A 21363-nucleotide genomic window follows, 5' to 3' on the forward strand; every position below is an offset into this window, starting at 1 on the left:
TCACGTTGCAATTGTATAAAACTTTGGTTAGACTACATTTGGAATATCATGTGCAGTTCTGATTGCCACACTATAGGAAGGATATGGATGCTTTGAAGACAGTGCAGAAGAGGTTAACCACGATGTTTCTTGGGATGGGGTGCATTAGCTACAAGGAAAAATTGGACAAACATGAATTGCTTTCTCTTGAGGATTGGAGGCTGGGAAGCAACTTGATTGACATTATAAGAGGCAAACAGGGTAGAAAGTTTACCTCCCCCCCCCCCCCCCCCCCCGAATGAGACGGGGTAAGTTTAAAGGAGATTAACGTGGTAAGCTTTTGACATTGAGTGGAAGGTGCCTAAAATGCACTGCCAGTAGAGGCAGTGGAACCAGATATAATAATACAGAAATGCTTAAGAGGCATTTAGACAAGCACATGATCAGACAGGGAAGTGAGAAGTATCGACCACATGCAGACAGATGAACAATTTAAATTGGGATCATAGTCAGTACAGACACAATGGCCTAAAGTGCTGTGTCTTTGCAGCCTTGTTCATTTGGTCTCTCATGTCTGTTAAAAAGATCATATTGAGCTGACAGTAACCCAACTCTGCATTCCCATCTAAACAACGGTAAACTTTCACTTCCTTTGCTTCACCTCATTTGTCTTAAATAGACAACACTTCTTTCCCTAGATTCTCCCACACAAGGATATAGTCTCTCTATATCAATCACCCTTATCAAGACCCTTGTTTCAATCAAGCTTGCTAACTCCAGCCAATACAAGCCTGGTCCATTTAACCTTTTCTCAATGGACAAGCTATCCATTCATATATTAGTCTAGTAAATCTTTTCCATCCTACTTCCAACATAATTACATCCTTCCAAACAAAAAGATCACTGTTATATGCAGTATTCTACATACAGGTTCACCAAAACCCTTGATTTTGATATACTTTATCCGTTAGCAATAAACATCAAAATTCATTAACTTTCCTAATTTCAGCACCATCACGTCCTTGCTTGTCAAAAGGAACTGAAACAGCCTATTGGTACCATCCAGCACTACGGTAGCATATCAGTTAGTGCAACGTCATCACAGGTCAGGGCGGAGTTCAATTCTGGTGAATCACAGAGGAGTTTGTATGCTCTCTCCGCTCCACGACCATGTGGGTTTCCTCTGGGTGCTCCGGTTTTTCACCACAGTCCAAAGACATACCAGTTAGTAGATGAATTGGTCACTGTCAATCGTCCCATGAATACACTAGGACTAAATTGGGGTTACTGGCATGGCTCAAAGGGCCAGAAGGGTCTTCTCTGTGCAGTATCTCTAAATAAATGCAGGCCAGTGCCTTTAAGCATTTCAGGCAATGAATTGTGGATTGCCAGCACCCTCAGTGAAAAAAATATTTCCACATCTCTCATCTAATCCTTCCATCAGTTACTCTATGCTCCTTGGTTTCTGAGCCCTCTGATAAAAGACATATGCCTGTCTGGGTCCTTCACATTTTATACACTACAGGTCAATTTCCCTTAATAAGCCTGTTCAAAATCAACAGGCCCAGATTCTTCTAGATTTCCTTGTAATTTGTATTATCCCATTCTGTTCACCCCATCTCTGCATTCTTTCCAGTACAATCACATCTTTCCTATAGTATGGTATTGTAATATTAACTTATTATCTGTGGTTACTTTACTGTAGACTTTTTTCCCTAGTGCTCAAGTTGTATTTTAACTCCAAATGTATACACTTTCACCAAAACCTCCCTGCTCTTATGTTCTATGGCTACAATACACCCTCAATATCCTAGATGGTTTCGAAAAGCTAACTAAAACAAGTTCTGATAAAGGGCTTCAGCCCGAAACATTGTCTGTTTACTGTTTTCCATAGATGCTGCTTGACCTGCTGAGCTTCTCCAGCATTTTGTGCGTGTCACTGTCGCTACCAAACTACACATAAAAGTTAGTGTTTACGCAATGAGTCCTACTAGAAATAGCTACAATCATAAAAATTTTTATATTGAAAGAAAATTTAAAAATTATTAGGATTATAATTAAGAAAATATGAAATCAATACACATTTGCATGAGCAGGCAGTGCATATATAATAAGGATATAGACATATTTTGCTAACTAGCATCCTCCAGTTGAATCTGTGATCACACTCCCACACAAAAGTACTGTGAAGGGTAACAACATTTTGAACCGTGGCAGGTGCAAATGAACTTCCTGTCTCGCCTGTTAGACCAGGCGTATCAGTTTAACACAATCAAGCTGAGACAGCTGTGAAAGAAGACGGCAGTAGAGTAATCACGTAAGTTTACAAAGCCCATTAATGACCTGCAACCTGTAATCACCCTTACAAAAACATCCGCCAGGATATCTATTTTAAACACAACAGCCGAACAATTGCACAATCAGATGTTGGTTCTTGAAGAAAAAATGGCTAAAAATCTAAGAAAATTTGAAATAATTTAAAAATTAGGTCTTTAGAATTTGATTCAAAGTATATTTTAACACTACATTAATATAGACAAGCACATATTTCAAATGAATCCTAAAATGAACAAATTTCTTGAAAGAGTTATCTAAAACAGTGCTAAACTCGTTTTTTTTCCTTTATCTTTAACCTTCAATTTCTTCAAATAAGTATACAAGTAGAATTCCAAAATTTCAATGGTCATACTCTGATAAATAGTTGCATAGTCACAATCACCAAATCACTGAATGCAGGGGAAAAAATATTGACTAATTCTTGCTCATATTCGTTTAGATCGATAACTAATCACCAGCCTTTGAGGGAAAACATTGGCAGACTAGCCAGCAACCTCAGTCATAAAGGATAGATTTGGAGGCAGTCAGACAGAGCAGCAGAGAGTAGTGAAAGCAGCTGAGGGAGGGAAAAACCAATGGTGAGAGGGACAGGGGAATGTGGGGAGATTTGATGTGATAAGATTGTAATTTTTCTAGCCACAGGGGTCAGAGTGACAGTGTAAGTTTGCTTTTCAGACTGGACGCATGTGATCGGTCACATGGTGAAGTTTGTCTAAGGGTTGCCACAGGATTTAGACCAACTGGGAAAGTGGGCAAACGAATGGCAGATGGACTACAACACAAACAAGTGCAAAGCAATATATTTTGGGAAGTAAAACTAGGGCAGTTTAAACACTGCAAACCTTCTCCAATTCCAGCATATCCTTTCTTAGGTATGAGGCTCAAAACTGTTCACAATATTCCAAATGTGGTCTGACCACTGCCTTATAAAATGTTAGAATTACATCCTTGCCTTTATATTCCAATGCTCCTGAAATGAATGCTAAAAATTGCACTTGCCTTCCTTACTACTGATTCAACCTGCAAGTTAACATTTAGGGAATCCTACACGAGGACTCTGGAGTCCCTTTGTACCCCAATTTGTGAATTTGCTCCTCATCTAGAAATAGGGGAATCAACATTACAGGGTATTGGTAATGCCCTCTTATCCAGGTAGCATCTTCGTAAATCTCTTCTGCATCCTCTCCAAAGTCTCCACATCCTTTCTGTAATGTGGCGATCAGTACTGCACACAGTACATCAATTGTAGCTTGACTGAGTTTCATATCACAGCAACACGACTTCCTGACTCTTATACACTATGCCCCTAATGATGAAGACTAGCACAGCAAATGCCTTCTATACCACTCTATTTACTTGTGTTTCCACTTTCAGGTTGTTGTCAGAGAGCCATACAACATGAATATACAGGCTCTTAGGTCCACCAGATTCATGCAAACCATCAAAATCCATATTCCGGTACTGTGCATGTAGCCATCTATGTCTTGGTCATCTCCAGACAAAATTTGGACCTCCACTTCAGGCACTGTTTCCCCAATTGAAACTACCATGTTGGTGAAAAATTTCTTCCTCAAATTCCCTCTACTTCTCCCATCCCTTAAGTAGTGTTACTAAGCAATCCTTCCCCCTTTGTAGAGTTGTCTGTCAATCCAATCTACAGACTTCATAATTTTGTTTACATCAATCAGGAATTTCAGATGGCAGTGAGAAGATGTACAGGAATAGATCAGGAAGACGTATAGATCAGCTCGCTGAGTAGCGTCACAGCAAAACTTTGCATTCAATGTGAGTAAGACCAAAAAATTGACTGTGGACTTCAGGAAGTGTAAGACGGAGTCACACACATCAGTCCTCATTGAACAATCAGTAATGAAAGGGGTGAACAATTTCAAGCTTTTTGGTGTCAACATTTCTAAGGGTCTGTCCTGGGCTCAGCATACTGATGCAGCTACAAAGAAGGCACGGCACAGCCATATTTCATTAGGAGTTTGAGGAGATTTAATATATCACCAAAGAAACTCACAGATTTCTACAGATGTACCAAGGACAACATTCTATCTGGCTGCATCACCATCTGGTATAGGGGTGGAGGGCACTGCACAGGATGAGGAAAAGCTGTAGAAAGCTGTGAACTCAGTCAGCTCCATCATGGGCTCTAGTCTCCCTAGCATCCAGGACATCTTTACGGAGTGATGTCTGAAGAAGGTGCCATCCGTCATTATGGACCCCTATCACCTAGAACATGCTACCATCCTATTGCTACCATCAGGGAGGAGGTACAGGAGCCTAAAGACATACACACAACAATTCAGGAACAGCTTCTTCTCCTCTGCCAACTGATTTCTGAATGCACATTGAACCAATGAACACTACTTTAATCCTTTTTTATTCTTTTTGCATTTATTTGAATTTTTTAAATATGTAAATTACTGTAAATTACAGATTTTACTGTGTATTGCAATGTACTGCTGTCACATATCAACAAATTTCATAAGATATGACAGTGATATTAAACCTGATTCTGAGGACATTTTTTCAGAAAATACCAGATTAACTTTAGATGGTTTGAATTTTCAGAATGGACTAGGTTTCAATAATCTTTATAACTTAGAACATTCTTTTACAGCTTGAACATCAAAACAATGGCATTTAAGAACTGTACACTAATTTATCAGAACCATACCAACAAAGTAACCCTATAATGTACTTTCTCATATTTGTACTTCAAACAGGATACGATTCTGAACTCACTTCGCAGCAAATTTGACCATCTGTTTGCTCACATGGTCTCCCACAGCTACAAGTCCTTGGACGTTAAACTGTTGCTGACGTAGAACTAAAAAGCATTGCTTCCCTGTGGAGACAAAAATAGTGTGCAATGAGTGCTACATAACACAAGATCCCTTGACACATTTCTTTGTTTCTTAGTCACAGCTTTTTGTTATTCATAGTTTTCCTTTAAAGCTGGACAGAAACAGGTGCAGAAAAACATTTCTATCTATACACATCAAATCAAAAGGTTATCTATCAGAATCTCACAGACCAAATTAATTAGTCAAAATTTCCAGAAAGACTAACTCCAAATTGTTCACTTTGTGGCAAAATAATCTTTGACTCCTAGCTTGCTGAAAATGATTTTAACCAAAATCTACTGCCAAAAATCAATTAGCCACATAGGTAATATCTCTGTAAACTTCATGAACAAAGACAATCTACTAAAGGTGCTTAAATAGAGAAATGTGCATGCTAAGTTAATGTTTATACTGAAGTCTAGGATCAATAGATTTTTGTGAATGAAGAGATTCAAATGAAACTGGGCAAGGATGGGGGTGCTGAGCTGATTGTATGGCTGAACAGGCTCAAGGGGCAGTTGAGCCTACAACTATTTCTTACACCCTTCACTGTAACATCCTGGAACAAAAGCAACCAAGAATTACTAGATTTACACTGTAATGTAAAACTACACAGATGGCAGAGAAAATCTTATTGTAAAAACTGGACTGATTATCAGCAGGACGTTCATTAGTTAAATGACAGCATACATGATAAACAGGAATATGGAAGGTCATTTGACCAATTCAACCTTACCCGTTAAAAATGAATCTGGACATGTTTGATTACCTATAAATCATTATACAGAATTAATTGCTGAAGATTTTTGCCCTTTTCTACAAGATAATAAAATCAATGTGAGGGAGTTGTATAGGTAAGTTTAATGTATTTGCCCTGAATTACTCTATTGCTAATATGAGCAAGGACCTAAATACTACTTCGGTTGGAAATGATCTTCAGTATTTGTATTGTCTACATAATAGAAACATAGAAAACTTACAGCACAATAGAGGCCCTTTGGCCCATAATACTGTGCCAAACATGTCCTTACTTTAGAACTTACCTATGGTTACCCACAGCCCTCGGTTTTTCTAAGCTCCATGTACCTATCCAAGGGTCTCATAAAAGATCTTATTGCATCTGCCTCCACCACCGTCGCCAGCAGCCCATTCCACGCACTCACCACTCTTTGCATGAAAAACTTACACTTGACGTCTTCTCCGTACCTACTTCCAAGCTCCTTAAAACTGTGCCCGCTCGTGCTAGCCATTCCAGCCCTGGGGAAAAGTCTCTGACTATCCACATGATCAATGCCTCTCATCACCTTGTACACCTCTATCAGGTCACCTCTCATCCTCCGTCGCTCCAAGGAGAAAACGCCAAGTTCACTCAATCTATTCTCATCAGGCAAGCTCCCCAATCCAGGCAACATCCTTGGAAATCTCCTCTGCACCTTTTCTATAATTTCCACATCCTTCCTGTAGTGAGGTGACCAGAACTGAGCATAGTACTCCAGGTGGGGTCTGACCTGGGTCCTATATAGCTGTAACATTACCTCTCGGCTCTTGAACTCAATCCCACAATTGATGAAGGCCAATACACTGTCTGACTTCTTTTTTTTTTAAACTTTTTTTTATTGAGTTTTCAAATAATTACAGAAAGAAAAAGAAAATATGTAAAAAAAAATACCCTTCCCCCCTCCCCCCTAACATCCCTATAGAAAAAAAAAGAAAGAAAGAAAGAAAAAAAGAGTGCCTGGATATCGGAAGATCCCCACATGCTCCATGGAGTTCTTAATAACTTTAGTATATATATTTATTTCTTTCCACAAATAACCAATTATTTTATCTTCAGAGCACCTATATATTTAATCCTGCCTTTTGTAAATAAGGGCGCCAAATTTTCAAAAATGTTTCATATTTATCTGTTAAATTATAAGTAATTTTTTCAAGCGGAATACAGCTGTAAATTTCATTCTTCCAACCATCTATACTTAAGTATGCATCCGATTTCAAAGTAACTGCAATAGCCTTTACTGCCAGTGCAATTTTTATAAATTCTTTCTGATATTTATTCAATTTGGGTTTTGGTTTTATCCCTTCAATGTCACCTAATAAACATATTGGATTATGTGGAAGATGTGTTCCAATAAAACTCTTAAATTTGTCCAAAAAGGTTGAATTTTAGAACAAGACCAAGTAAAATGTAAAAAAGTACTGATTTCTTGTTTACATCGGAAACACTGATCGGATAAATTTGGGTTTAATTAATTTATTTTTTGTGGTGCAATATATAATTGATGTAAAAAATTATATTGCACTAATCTTAACTGGACATTTATTGTATTTGTCATAATTTGCAAGTCACTTTCCCATTTTTGTCTTGACTTATGGACTCCTTGTTTAATTGCCTGTTTTTGAATCAAGCTATACATACAAGAAATAAATTTTTTAGTCTTTCCTTTTTAAATTAAAGTTTCTATTTCATTAGATTTCGGCAATAACATTGTTTGACCTATTTTTTCTCTTAAATAAGCCCTTAATTGGAAGTAACAAAAAAGAGTGTTCTTTGATACTTTATATTTATTCTTTAATTGATCAAATGACATTAATATACTTCCTTCAAAACAATCTCCTATATATCTAATCCCTTTTTGAAACCAATTATATAAAAGTTGATTATCCATTGTAAAAGGAATGTCTATTTTGAATTAAAGATCTCTTTGCTAATAAAGATTTCTTTGTCTCATCATCAACATTTATCTTATTCCATAAATCAATCAAATGTTTTAATATAGGAGATTCTTTCTTTTCCCGTATCCATTTAGATTCCCATTTATATATAAAATCTTCTGGTACGTTTTCTCCTATTTTATCTAGTTCTATTCTAACCCATGCCGGTTTATCTTTCTCAAAAAAAGATGCAATAAATCTAAGTTGATTTGCTTTATAATAATTCTTAAAATTTGGAAGTTGTAACCCTCCTAGATCAAATTTCCATGTCAATTTTTCCAACGATATTCTTGACATCTTACCTTTCCAAAGAAACTTCCTCACATATTTACTTAACTCTTGAAGAAACTTCTGGGGTAGTTGTATTGGTAGTGATTGAAATAAGTATTGTAGTCTAGGGAATATATTCATTTTTATGGTATTTACTCTACCTACTAATGTTATTGGTAATACCATCCGTTTATCAAGATCTTCTTGAATTTTTTTCAATAATGTTAAGTAATTTAATTTATATAAGTTCTTTATATCATTATCAACTCTTGTACCTAAATATTTTATACCATTTGCTGGCCATCGACATTGAGTTATTAATCGACATTGACTATAATCTCCTTTAGTAAGAGGTAAAATTTAACTTTTCTCCCAATTTATTTTATAACCTGATACTTTCCCATATTCTTCTAATCTATAGGATAATTTACGCAACGAGTGCAATGGGTTTGTTAAATAAAGCAGAACATCATCAGCAAATAAGTTAATCTTGTACTCTTCCTGATTAACTCTGAAACCCTTAATATCTGGGTCCATTCTAATTAATTCAGTGGTTCTAATTAATTAGTGGTTCTATCGCCAACACAAATAAAGCAGGTGATAATGGACAACCTTGCCTAGTTGACCTTGTTAACTGAAATGGTGTTGAAATTTGACCATTTGTCACTACTTTAGCTTTGGGATTAGTATTTAAGGTTTTAATCCATTTTATAAAAGATACTCCTAATCCATATTCTTCCAATACCTTAAATAAAAAATCCTATTCCAATCTATCAAATGCTTTTTCTGCATCTAAAGCAACTGCCACACTCATTTCCTCCCTCTTTTGCGCCAAATGAATTATACTAAATAACCAAGTTACATTGTCTGCCGATTGTCTATTTTTAATAAATCCTGTTTGATCCGTATGTGCTAATTTTGGTCAGTATTTAGATAATCTGTTAGATAAGATTTTTGCTATTATTTTATAATCAGTGTTTAATAAAGAAATAGGTCTATATGATGCTGGCTTTAAAAGATCTCTATCTTTTTTTGGCAATACTATTAAAATAGCTGTCGATAAAGATTCTTTCCGCTTGATGTATTAACTCCATAAAAGGAGGAATTAATAAATCTTTAAACTTTTTATAAAATTCAGGCGGAAAACCATCTTCTGGAGATTTATTACTTTGAAGTGATCTTAGGGCTTCTTCGACCTCTTTCAATGTAAAAGGCATATCTAATCCCTTCTGTTCTTCCGTATTTAATTTTGGAAGAGTTATTTGTGATAAAAACCTTTCTATCTTGACATTATCATTTTGTGATTCTGATTTATACAACTCAGAATAAAAATTCTTAAAAATTTCATTAATTTCTAAAGGTTTATAAGTAATTTTATTTACTCTTGTTCGAATTGCATTTATTGTTTTAGAAGTCTGGTCTGTTTTTAACTGCCATGCAAGGGCCTTATGTGATCTTTCACCTAGTTCATAATATCTCTGTTTAGTTTTCATAATTGCTTTTTCTGTTCGATATGTCTGAAGTGTATTATATTGTAACTTCTTATTAATAAGTTGCCTTCGTTTTTCTTGTCATATTTCTTTGAGATTCTTTTTCTAATTTTGTAATCCCTTTTCCCAATTGATCTATTTCTATCATATATTCCTTCTTAATTTTAGAAGTATAACTTATTATCTGACCTCTCAAATATGCCTTCATTGCTTCCCACAATATAAATTTATCATCAACTGAATGTGAATTTGTATCTAAAAAGAACTGAATCTGCTTTTCCATAAAATCACAAAAATCTTGATGTTTTAGCAATATTGAATTAAATCTCCATCTATAAATTGATTCCTCTTTATCTATCATTGTCATTGTCAAAGGAGAATGATCTGACAATATTCTCACTTTATATTCCATATTTTTCACTCTATCTTGAATATTCGTTGATAATAGGAAAAAATCTATCCTTGAATATGTTTTATGTCTATTTGAATAAAATGAATAATCTCTTTCTTTTGGATTAATTCTGCTCCATATATCAATCAAATTTAAGTCTTTCATCAATGATAGAGTTAATTTTGCTACTTTTGATTTTGTGACAACCTTTGTTATCTATCTAAAACTGGATCTAGACAAAAGTTAAAATCTCCACCTATTAATATTTTGTCATGTGTGTTAGCCAAATTCAAAAAGACCTCTTGTATAAATTTTACATCATTTTCATTTGGTGCATAAATATTCATAACAGTCCATAGTTCTGAAAAAATTTGACAATGTATAATTACATATCTCCCCGCCAAATCAATTAATACGTTTTGTATTTTAATTGGTAAATTTTTATTAACCAAAATTGCAACTCCTCTCGCCTTTGAATTAAATAAAGCTGCAATAACATTTCCAACCCAGTCTTTTTTTAATTTCTGATGTTCTTTGTCTGTTAAATGTGTTTCTTGTAAAAAAGCTATATCTGTTTTCATTTTTTTAATATATGTTAAAATTCTTTTTCTTTTCACCGGTCCATTAAGCCCATTAACATTAAAACTTAAAAAATTCAGTAAATTAGTCATTATTTTTAATTATATTACTCCAATCTATAATAATACCTAATCTTTCAACTTTCATGGTATCTTGGAAAATCTTTTTAAGATTCTCCATGTTGCTATGTGTGTCCCCACCGATCATCCAGGCGGAAAGATAGAAGAAAAATAGAGTATAAAGAAAAAAACAAAATACCCCCCTAATGTTGTGAAAAAAAAAGAATACATTACCCCACTCTGTTGTACGAGTCATGGCAATCACCATGATTACACACGTGAATCCCGTAGTAGTTGATCCAAAGCTCCCCAGCCCCCCCGGAACATAAAAAAGTATATATATAAGAAAAAAAATACTATTCTCAATTAGTATTTCTGAAATTTTGCTTTTCTCCCCTGTATCATCCTTAAATGTCCAGCACTTCCATTCACTGTCTCTATCTTCATCTTTAATCCATTACGCTTGGAAATCTCTACGTGTAATTAGCAAATAGATGGAAGTTTTTGTGCGAACTCCTCCGCTTCTCGATAATCGGTAAAAAATCTTCTTTTCCCCACCTCCAAAAAAATTATCAGTGTTGCTGGGTGACGCATTATAAATTTATAACCCTTTTCCCATAAAACATTTTTCGCTGGGTTAAATTCCTTCTTTCTCTTCAAAAGGTTATAACATATCAGGATAAAAAAGAACTGCCTTCCCTGCTATCATCAAAGGCCCGTTTCTCTTTTTGGCACATTGGGCAGCCGCCTTCAGGATCTTTTCTTTATCTTGGTATCTTAAGCATTTTATCAAAATTGATCGTGGATTTTGATCAGCTTGAGGGATCCATTTTTGAAAAAAAATTATTGAATCTTCTCCTTCTATATCTTCTTTAAGTCCAACAATTTTAAAATTGTTCCGTCTACTAAAATTTTCAAGCTTATCAATTTTTTCCATGAATTGTTTTCTTTCTGATGTCCAGGCAGTAATATCATCTTCCATTTTATTCATTCTTTCAACCATGTCTTCTGTTGTAGTTTCCAAATCTATAATTCTCTTTTCCATTTTTTCCTGTCTTTTTGTCATTTTATCAAACATAATCTCCATATTTATCACTTTTTGTTTGATTACTTTTAATGTGTTTAATTTTTCTAATTTATGCATTATTTGCATCAAAGTCTTTTCTATATTTCCAGAAAAACTATTACCTCCATCTTCGTCTGATTTTTCCAGAGAATCTGACTATCTCTCAGATTCACTTTCACTTTCAGTCGTAACTGGGATTTGTAGTTCTGGTTGCTCCTGTTTGTGCAAGCTCCTTCCTTCACGTTTGCGCAGTTCTCGTTGGTCTTTTTCTTTAAAAATGGTCGATGTTGCTGCAGTTTCCTGTTCTGTATCGCCGGTGGTATAATGCACCTGAGCCCGTGGTTCTTTGGCAGAAGTGGGCCTTGATTCTGTTCCAACTTGCGTTGTCTACACGGTAGTAGTTTTCTTCCTCTTCTGTTTGTGAGGCATAACTTGAAACAATCCGGAGTAGTATATAAATAACTTTTAGAAAGAATTGACTAACTTTTCTTCACTTAAACATTAATTTATTGATTTTTTTTACAGGAGAGCTGGGTTCCAGTATCTCGATCCTACGTCATCATGTGACGTCCCCCACCGTCTGACTTCTTAACCACACAGTCAACATGCGTAGCAGCTTTGAGTGTCCCTATGGACTCGGATGCCAAGATCCCTCTGACCCTCCACACTGCCAAGAGTCTTACCATTAATACTATATTCTGCTATCATATTTGACCTACCAAAGTCTGCAACTCCTCAGCCCAGTTTTGCATCCTATCGATGTTCTGCTGTAACCTCTGACAGCCCTCCACAGTATCCACAACACCCCCAACCTTTGTGTCATGAGCAAATTCACTAACCCACCTCTCCACTTCCTCATCCAGGTCATTTACAAAAATCATGAAGAGAAGGGGTCCCAGGACAGAGCCCTGAGGTACACCACTGGTCATTGACCTCCATGCAGAATATGACCCATCTACAACCACTCTTTGCCTTCTGTGGGCGAACCAATTCTGGATCCACAAAGCAAGGTTCCCTTGAATCCCAGGCCTCCTTACTTTCTCAATAAGCCTTGCACATGGTACCTAATCAAATGCCTTACTGAAATCCATATAAACTACAACTACTGATCTAACTTCATCAATGTGTTTAGTCACATCCTCAAAAAATTCAATCAGGCTTGTAAGGCACGACCTGCCCTTGACAAAGCCATGCTGACTATTCCTAATCATATTACGCTTCTCCAAATGTTCATAAATCCTGCCTCTCAGGATCTTCTGCATCAACTTACCAACCACTGAAGTTAAGACTCACTGGTCTATCATTTCCTGGGCTATCTCTACTCCCTTTCTGAATAAAGGAACAACATCTGCAACCCTCCAGTCCTCTGGAACCTCTCTAGTCTCCATTGATGATGCAAAGATCATTGCCAGAGGCTCAGCAATCTCTTCCCTCACCTCCCACAGTAGCCTAGGGTATATCTTGTCTGGTCCCGGTGACTTATCCAACTTGATGCTTTCTATAAGCTCCAGCACATCTCTTTCTTAATGTCTATATGTTCAAGCTTTTCAATCCACTGTAAGTCACCCCTACAATCACCAAGATCCTTTTCCGCAGTGAATACTGAAGCAAAGTATTCATTAATTACCTCTGCTCTCTCCTCCAGTTCCATACATACTTTTCCACTATCACACATGATTAATTAGTCCTATTCTTTCACATTGTAAAAAGCCATGGGGTTTTCCTTAATCCTGCTTGCCAAGGCCTTCTCATGGCCCCTTCTAGCTCTTAATTTCATTCTTAAGCTCCTTCCTGCTAGCATTATAATTTTCTAGATCTTGATCATTACTTACTTTTTTGAACTTATCATAACCTTTCTCTTCTTCTTGTCTAGATTTTCAACAGCCTTCGTATACCATAGTTCCTGTACCCTACCATCCTTTCCGTCTCATTGGAACGTACCTATGCAGAACACCACGCAAATATGCCCTGAATATTTGCCACATTTCTGCCATACATTTTCCTGAGAACACTTGCTCCCAATTTATGCTTCCACGTTCCTGCCTAATAGCTTCATATTTCCCCTTACTCAAATTAAATGCTTTCCTAACTTGTCTGCTCCTATCCCTCTCCATTGCTATGGTAAAAGAAGTAGAACTGTGATCACTATCTCCAAAATGCTCTCCTACTGACAGACCTGACACCTGACCAGGTTCATTTCTCAATACCAGATCAAGTACAGCCTCTCCTTTTGTAGTCTTATCTACATATTGTGTCAGGACACCTTCCTGAACACACCTAACAAACTCCACCCCATCTAAACCCACTTCTCTAGAGAGATGCCAATCAATATTGGGGAAATTAAAATCTCTCATCACGACAACCCTGTTATTATTGCACCGTTCGAGAATTTGTCTCCCTATCTGCTCCTCAATATCTTTGTTACTATTGGGTGGTCTATAAAAAACACCCAGTAGAGTTATTGAGCCCTTCCTGTTCCTAACTTCCACCCACAGAGACTCCGTAGACAATCCCTCCATGACTTCCTCCTATTCTGCAGCCGTGACACTATCTCTGATCAGCAGTGCTACACCCCCACCTCTTTTGCCTCCCTCCCTGCCCTTTCTGAAACATTTGAAGCCTAGCACTCGAAGTAGCCATTCCTGCCCCGAGCCATTCCAGTATCTGTAATGGCCACAACATCATAGCTCCAAGTACTGATCCATGGTCTAAGCTCATCCACTTTGTTCATGATACTCCTTGCATTAAAATACAGATCTCAAACCATCGGTCTGAGCGCAATCACTTCTCTACCATCTGCCTATCCTCCCTCTCGCAATGCCTATAAGCCTTGTTCATTTGTGAGCCAACCGTCTCTTCCTCCGTCACTTCAGTTCGGTTCCCACCCCCCAGCAATTCTAGTTTAAACTCTCCCCAACAGCCTTTGCAAACCTCCCTGCCAGGATATTGGTCCACCTGGGATTCAAGTGCAACCCTTATTGTACAGGTCACACCTGCCCCAAAAGAGGTCCCAATAATCCAGAAATATGAATCCCTGCCCCCTGCTCCAATCCCTCAGCCATGCATTTATCCTCCACTTCACTCTATTCCTATACTCAGTGTCATGTGGCACAGACATTAATCCTGAGATTACTACCCTTACGGTCCTATTTCGCAACTTCCTTCCTAACTCCCTGTAGTCTTGTTTTCAGTACCTCCTCTCATTTCCTACCTATGTCATTGGTACCAATAAGTACCATGTCCTCTGGCTGTTCACCTTCCCACTTCAGGATATCGTGGACGCTATCAGAAACATTCCGGACCCTGACACCTGGCAGGCAAACTACTGTGTTTCTTTCCTGCGTCCACAGAATCGCATGTCTGACCCCCGAACTACAGAGTCCCCTCTCACTGCTGCCATCCTCTTCCTTTACCTACCCTTCTGAGCCACAGGGCCAGACGCTGTGCCAGAGGTGCAGCCACTGTTGCTTCCCCCAGGTAGGTTCCACCCACCACCTCTTTGCACCAACAGTACCTAAACAGGAGTACTTATTGTTAAGGAGGATAGCCACAGGAGCACTCTCTATTATCTGACTCTTGCCCTTCCCTCTCCTGTTACCCACTTATCTGTCTCCCAAGGCTCCAGGACTTGCCTATAACTCCTATCTATCACATCCAAACTTTCCCTGACTAGACGAAGGTCATCAAGCTGCATCTCCAGTTCCCTAACCCAATCCCTAAGGAGCTGCAGCTCGACGCACCTGGTGCAGATGTGGATGTCTGGGAGGCTGGGAGACTCCCGGACATCCCATATCTGATGCTTAGTACAGAACACTTCCTATTCCTATTCTTCACAAGAAACTTACCTGACTCGACCCGTTATCGCCAAAGCCCTCCTACTTTGACTCACTCTACTCTAACACCCACTCTATAATGTTGTCTACTTTTTAAATTCTTCCTGCCAGTCTAACTCATTGATGTCCACGTGCCTGCTCAGTTATACCTCAATCAAACCACTGAAGAAAAAATGCTGTCCTTTTAAATTCTTCCCGCCGGTCTAACTTGCTGGCATCCACACGCCTGCTCTGTTGTGCCACGATAATGAATAACGAATGATTCAAGTCGTAGAACATAAAACAGTACAGCACAAGAACAGGCCTCTCAGCCAATAACACTGTGCTAATCTAATTAGATTAGTAATTAATCCCCTAACTAAACTAGTTCCTGCACAAGGTCTACAACCCTTCATTCTCTGCACATTCACAAGCATATCAGGTATAGATAGTTAGGATAAAATGAGGTTCGTGAGGAGTACAATCACTGGTGCCCCACAAGGCTGTGTACTCAGCCCTCTGCTGTACTCACTGTACACCCATGATTGTGTAGCCAAGTTTCCATCGAACTCAATATTTAAGTTTACTGATGACACCACAATTCTAGGCCGTATCTTGGGTAATGATGAGTCTGAGTACAGAGGAAATTAAGAATCTGGTGGCATGGTGCAAAGACAATAACCTATCCCTTAACGTCAGCAAGACAAAGGAATTGGTTGTTGACTTCAGACGGAGTAGCGGACTGCATGACCCCAGCTACATCGGTGGTGCGCAGGTGGAACAGGTCAAAAATTTTAAGTTCCTCGGGGTGAATATGACAAATGACCTGACTTGGTCTAACCAAGCAGAGTCCACTGCCAAGAAGGCCCACCAGCGCCTCTACTTACTGAGAAAGCTGAAGAAATTTGGCCTGTTCCCTAAAACCCTCACTAATTTTTATAGATGCACCATAGAAAGCCTTCTTCCAGAGTGCATCACAACCTGGTATGGAAGTTGTCCTGTCCAAGACCGGAAGAAGCTGCAGAAGATCACGAACATAGCCGAGCACATCACACAAACCAATCTTCCATCCTTGGATTCACTTTACACCACACGCTGTCGGAGCAGTGCTGCTGGGATAATCAAGGACACAACCCACCCAGCCAACACACTTTTTGTCCCTCTTCCCTCCAGGAGAAGGTTCAGGAGCTTGAAGATTCGTACGGCCGGATTTGGGAACAGCTACTTTCCAACTGTGATAAGACTGCTGAATGGATCCTGACCCGGATCTGGGCTGTACCTTACAAATATTCGGACCTGACTTGCACTACCTTACTTTCCCTTTTCTATTAATTATGAATTATAATTTAGATTTTTATTATATTTACTTTGATTTGTACTTCAGGGAGCGTGAAGCGCAGAATCAAATATCGCTGTGCATGATTGTACGCTCTAGTATCAATTGTTTGGTGACAATAAAGTATACTAAATTCCTGAGAACACCTGAGTGAAAGCAGGAACCTCAAAGAGGACATGAGGTTGCTCTGCAGGCAATATGAAAGAGAATCTTAAACAAAAGGGTAGCAAGGGACCAACCTGATCCTCTTGAAGATCAGTGTGGTCATCAACGCATGAAGCCAGCTCTGCAAGGGCAACATGGCAGAATAAAGCTGGCACAGTAGTGCAAAGGTCTGCACAGTGACACAGTAGTCAGTGCAGTGCTTTAGAGTGCCAGCAATTAGGGTTCAATTCCTGCTGCTGTCTGTAAGTCTCTGTGACTGCATGGGTTTCCTCCCACATTCTAAAGACGTGCAACTGAGGGTTAGTGAGTTGTGGGCATGCTGTGTTGGTGCGGGAGGCATGGCAACCCTTGTAGGCTGACTCCAGAACATCCCCGACTGTGTTGGTCGTTGGTGTAAATGGTGCATTTCAGTGTATGTTTTGATAATTGATGTACACGTTATAAATAAAGCTAATCTAGTCTGAAAGAGATCGGGGGGGAGATCTTAAATTTTTTTTTGTATCTCATTGACTGGGGAGACAGACATAAAGTCTATAGAAACAAGGAAAAAGAGCAGTGAAATCACAGACATATTACAGAAGAGGAGGTGCTTGCTGCCTTGAGGCAAAATAGGGTGGATAAACACCTAGAGCTTGAGCCGGTGCCCCCTCAGACCTCGGAGAAGACTAGTGCAGAAATTGAAGGGGCCCTGGCAGAGATATTTAAAACATCCTTAGCCACAGGTGAAGTTCTGGAGGACTGGAGGATAGCTAATATGTCCCGTTATTTTAGAAAGGCTCTATGATTACGATGGGAAATTATAGGCCAGTGAGCCTGATTTCAGTAGTGGGCAAGTAATCGGAAGGTATATAATTTGAATAGACAGGGCCTGATTAGGGATAGTCACTATGGTTTTTGCGTAATAGGTTATGTCTACTTGAACTTACAGTTTTTTGAGAAGGTTACCAAGAAGATTGATGAATAGAAGTCGGTGGAATACTTTAGCAAGGCCTTTGACAAAATCCTGCAGAGGAGGCTGGTCCATAAGGTTAAGCTGCTTGGCATTGCGAATGAAATAATCAATTGCATTCATCACTGGCTCAGTGGAAGAAGCCAAAGCGTGGTAGTAAATAGTTGTCTCTCTGACCAGAAGAGGCTTGTGATTAGTGGAGTACCACAGGGATTGGTGCTGGGTCCATTGTTGTTTATCATCTATATTAATGACTAAGGTGACAATGTGGTAAACTGGATCATCAAAGTTGTGGGTAAAATCAGGATTAGGAGTGTAGTGGACACTGAGAAAACTTGCCAGTGATCTGGACCAGCTGGGAAAATGGACTGAAAAATGGAAGTGCGCTTCAAAAGGATAAATCAGGATAAGGATGTGAATAGGATAGCATTGAGGTGTGCAGTAGAACAAAGAGCTCTGAGAATGCAGATCCATAATTCCTTGAAAATGGCATCACAGGTATATACGGTCATAAACAGGGCTTTGGGTACAATAGACAATAGGTGCAGAAGTAGACCATTCGGCCCCTCGAGTCTGCACCGCCATTCTGAGATCATGGCTGATCATTCACTATCAATACCCAGTCCCTGCCTTGTCCCCATATCCCTTGATTCCCCTATCCATCAGATATCTATCTAGCTCCTTCTTGAAAGCATCCAGAGAATTGGCCTCCACCGTCTTCCGAGGCAGTGCATTCCACACCTCCACAACTCTCTGGGAGAAGAAGTTCTTCCTCAACTCTTAAATAACTGACCTCTTATTCTCAATTCATGCCCTCTGGTACTGGACTCTCCCAACATCTGAAACATATTTCCTGCCTCAATCCTATCAAATCCTTTAATTATCTTAAACGTTTCAATCAGATCCCCTCTCAATCTCCTCAATTCCAATGTGTACAAGCCCAATCTCTCCAATCTCTCTGCGTAAGACAGCCCTGCCATCCCAGGAATCAACCTAGTGAATCTACCCTGCACTTCCTCAATTGCCAGAATGTCCTTCCTTAAACCTGGAGACCAAAACTGTACACAATATTCCAGGTGTGGTCTCACCAGGGCCCTGTACAAATGCAAAAGGACATCCTTGCTCTTGTACTCAATTCCCCTTGTAACAAAGGCCAACATTCCATTTGCCCTCTTCACTGCCTGTTGCACTTGCTCATTCACCTTCATTGACTGATGAACTAGGACTCCTAGGTTTCTTTGCATTTCTCCCTTACCTAACTCTACACCGTTCAGACAATACTCTGCCCTCTTGTTCCTGCTTCCAAAGTGGATAACTTCACATTTATTCACATTGAATGACATCTGCCAAGTATCTGCCCACTCACCCAGCCTATCCAAGTCTCCCTGTATTCTCCTAACGTCCTCTTCGCATGTCACACTGCCACCCAGTTTAGTATCGTCAGCAAACTTGCTTATATAGTTTTCAATGCCCTCATCTAAATCGTTGACCTTCATTGGCCTTCACAGATGATTGAGTAGGAGTTAGGATGTTAAGTTGAAATTGTTTAAGAAGTTGATGAAGCCAGGTTTGGAGTATTGTGTGCAGTTCTGGCTAATTTCTTATGGGAAAGATATAAATTAGCTTGAAAGAATGCAGAGAAAAGTTACACGGATGTTGCTGGGACCTGAGGATCAGAGTTACAGGGATAGCCTGAAAAGTTAGGACTTTATTCACAGCAATACAGGAGAATGGGGGGGGGGGGGGGGAAGAAATTACAGTGGTGTAATTATGAGGGGTATAGACAGGGTGAATGCATGCAGGCTTTCTCCTCTCAGGTTAGGATTAAAATTAGAGGGGACGTCACGTGATGACATAGGATCGAGACGCTGGAACTCAGCCCTCCCGTAAAAAAGTTAATAAGTTAATGTTTAAGTGTAGAAAAGTCAATCAATACTTTTTTAAGGTTATTCATAAACTACTCTGGATTGTTTTAAGCTATGCCTCATAAACAGAGGATGAAGAAAACTACTTCCGCGAAGACCGCTCAAGTTGGAACAGAATCAAGGCCTACTTCTACCGAAGAACCGCGGACTCAGGTACAACACACCACCGGTGAAACAGAACAGGAGACCGCGGCAGCATCGGCCATTTCTAAAGGAAAGGATCAACGAGAACTGCGCATGCGCAAAGGAACGAGCATGCGCAAACGAGTGCAACCAGAACTACAAAACCCAGCAACGACTGAAACCGACAGTGAAAGTGAGTCTGAGAGAGAGTCGGACTCTCTGGAAAAATCAGACGAAGATGGAGATGAAAGTTCCTCTGAAAATACAAAAAAGACATTGAGGCAAATAATGCATAAATTAAATGCATTAAAAGTAATTAAAAGTAACCAAAAAGTAATTAAAGAAAAAATAATAAATATGGAGGCTATGTTTGATAAAATGACAAAGAAACAGGAAAAAATGGAAAAGAAAATTACAGATTTGGAAGTCAAAGTGGAAGAAATGGATGGAAGAATGAAGAAGATGGAAGATGATAATGATGCCTGGACATCAGAAAGAAAACAACTCGTGGGAAAAATTGATAAGCTCAAAAATTTTAGTAGATGCAACAATATTAAAATTGTTGGACTTAAAGAAGGTACTGAAGGAGAAGACCCAATAAATTTTTTTCAAAAATGGATTCCTGAAAAATTGGAAATGGGAGAAGAAACTTCAATTGAGATTGAAAGGGTGCACAGAGCCTTAAGACCAAGATCTCAAGATGATCAAAATCCGCGATCAATTTTGATAAGATGTTTAAGATACCAGGATAAAGAAAAGATTTTGAAGGCGGCTGCCCAAGGTGCTAAAAGAAGAAAAGATCCATTGATGATAGCAGAGAAACCAGTTCTTTTTTATCCTGATATAAGTTATAACCTTTTGAAGAGAAAGAAAGAATTCAATCCAGCTAAAAATGTTTTATGGAAAAAAGGTTATAAGTTCTTAATGCGTCACCCAGCAACACTGATAATTTTTTTGGAGGAGGGAAAAAGATTTTTTCCTGATTATCGAGAAGCGGAGGTGTTCGCACAAAAACTCCCATCTCTTCGCTAATTAAACGTAGAGACTTCTAAATGTAATGGTTAAAGATGAATACAGAGATAGCGAATGGAACTGATGGACATTTAAGGATGATATAAGGGAGAAAAGTAAAATTTTAGAAATAATAACTGAGAATAGTATGTTTTTTTATATATATACTTTTTATGTTGCAGGGGGGCTGGGGAGCTTTGAATCGGTTACTACGGGATTCACGTGTGTAATCATGGCAACTGCCATGACTCGTACAATAGAGGGGGGTAATGTGTTTTTTTTCTTTCACAACATTAGTAGGGGGGTA

At 38.7% G+C, this 21363-nt stretch overlaps 1 protein-coding gene across 1 annotated transcript in view; it reads right to left on the reverse strand.

The window, feature by feature from the left end:
• Positions 1 to 21363, reverse strand: part of dars1 (aspartyl-tRNA synthetase 1) — a 97750-nt gene that overhangs the window by 50901 nt on the left and 25486 nt on the right. Inside the window, exon 6 of the mRNA XM_059970233.1 lies at positions 5068 to 5170. Coding sequence (XP_059826216.1) covers positions 5068 to 5170 — 103 coding nt within the window. The remainder of the gene's footprint in view (positions 1 to 5067; positions 5171 to 21363) is intronic.

Source organism: Hypanus sabinus, chromosome 5 (assembly GCF_030144855.1).
Source record: "Hypanus sabinus isolate sHypSab1 chromosome 5, sHypSab1.hap1, whole genome shotgun sequence".
Taxonomy (NCBI): Eukaryota; Metazoa; Chordata; class Chondrichthyes; order Myliobatiformes; family Dasyatidae; genus Hypanus; species Hypanus sabinus.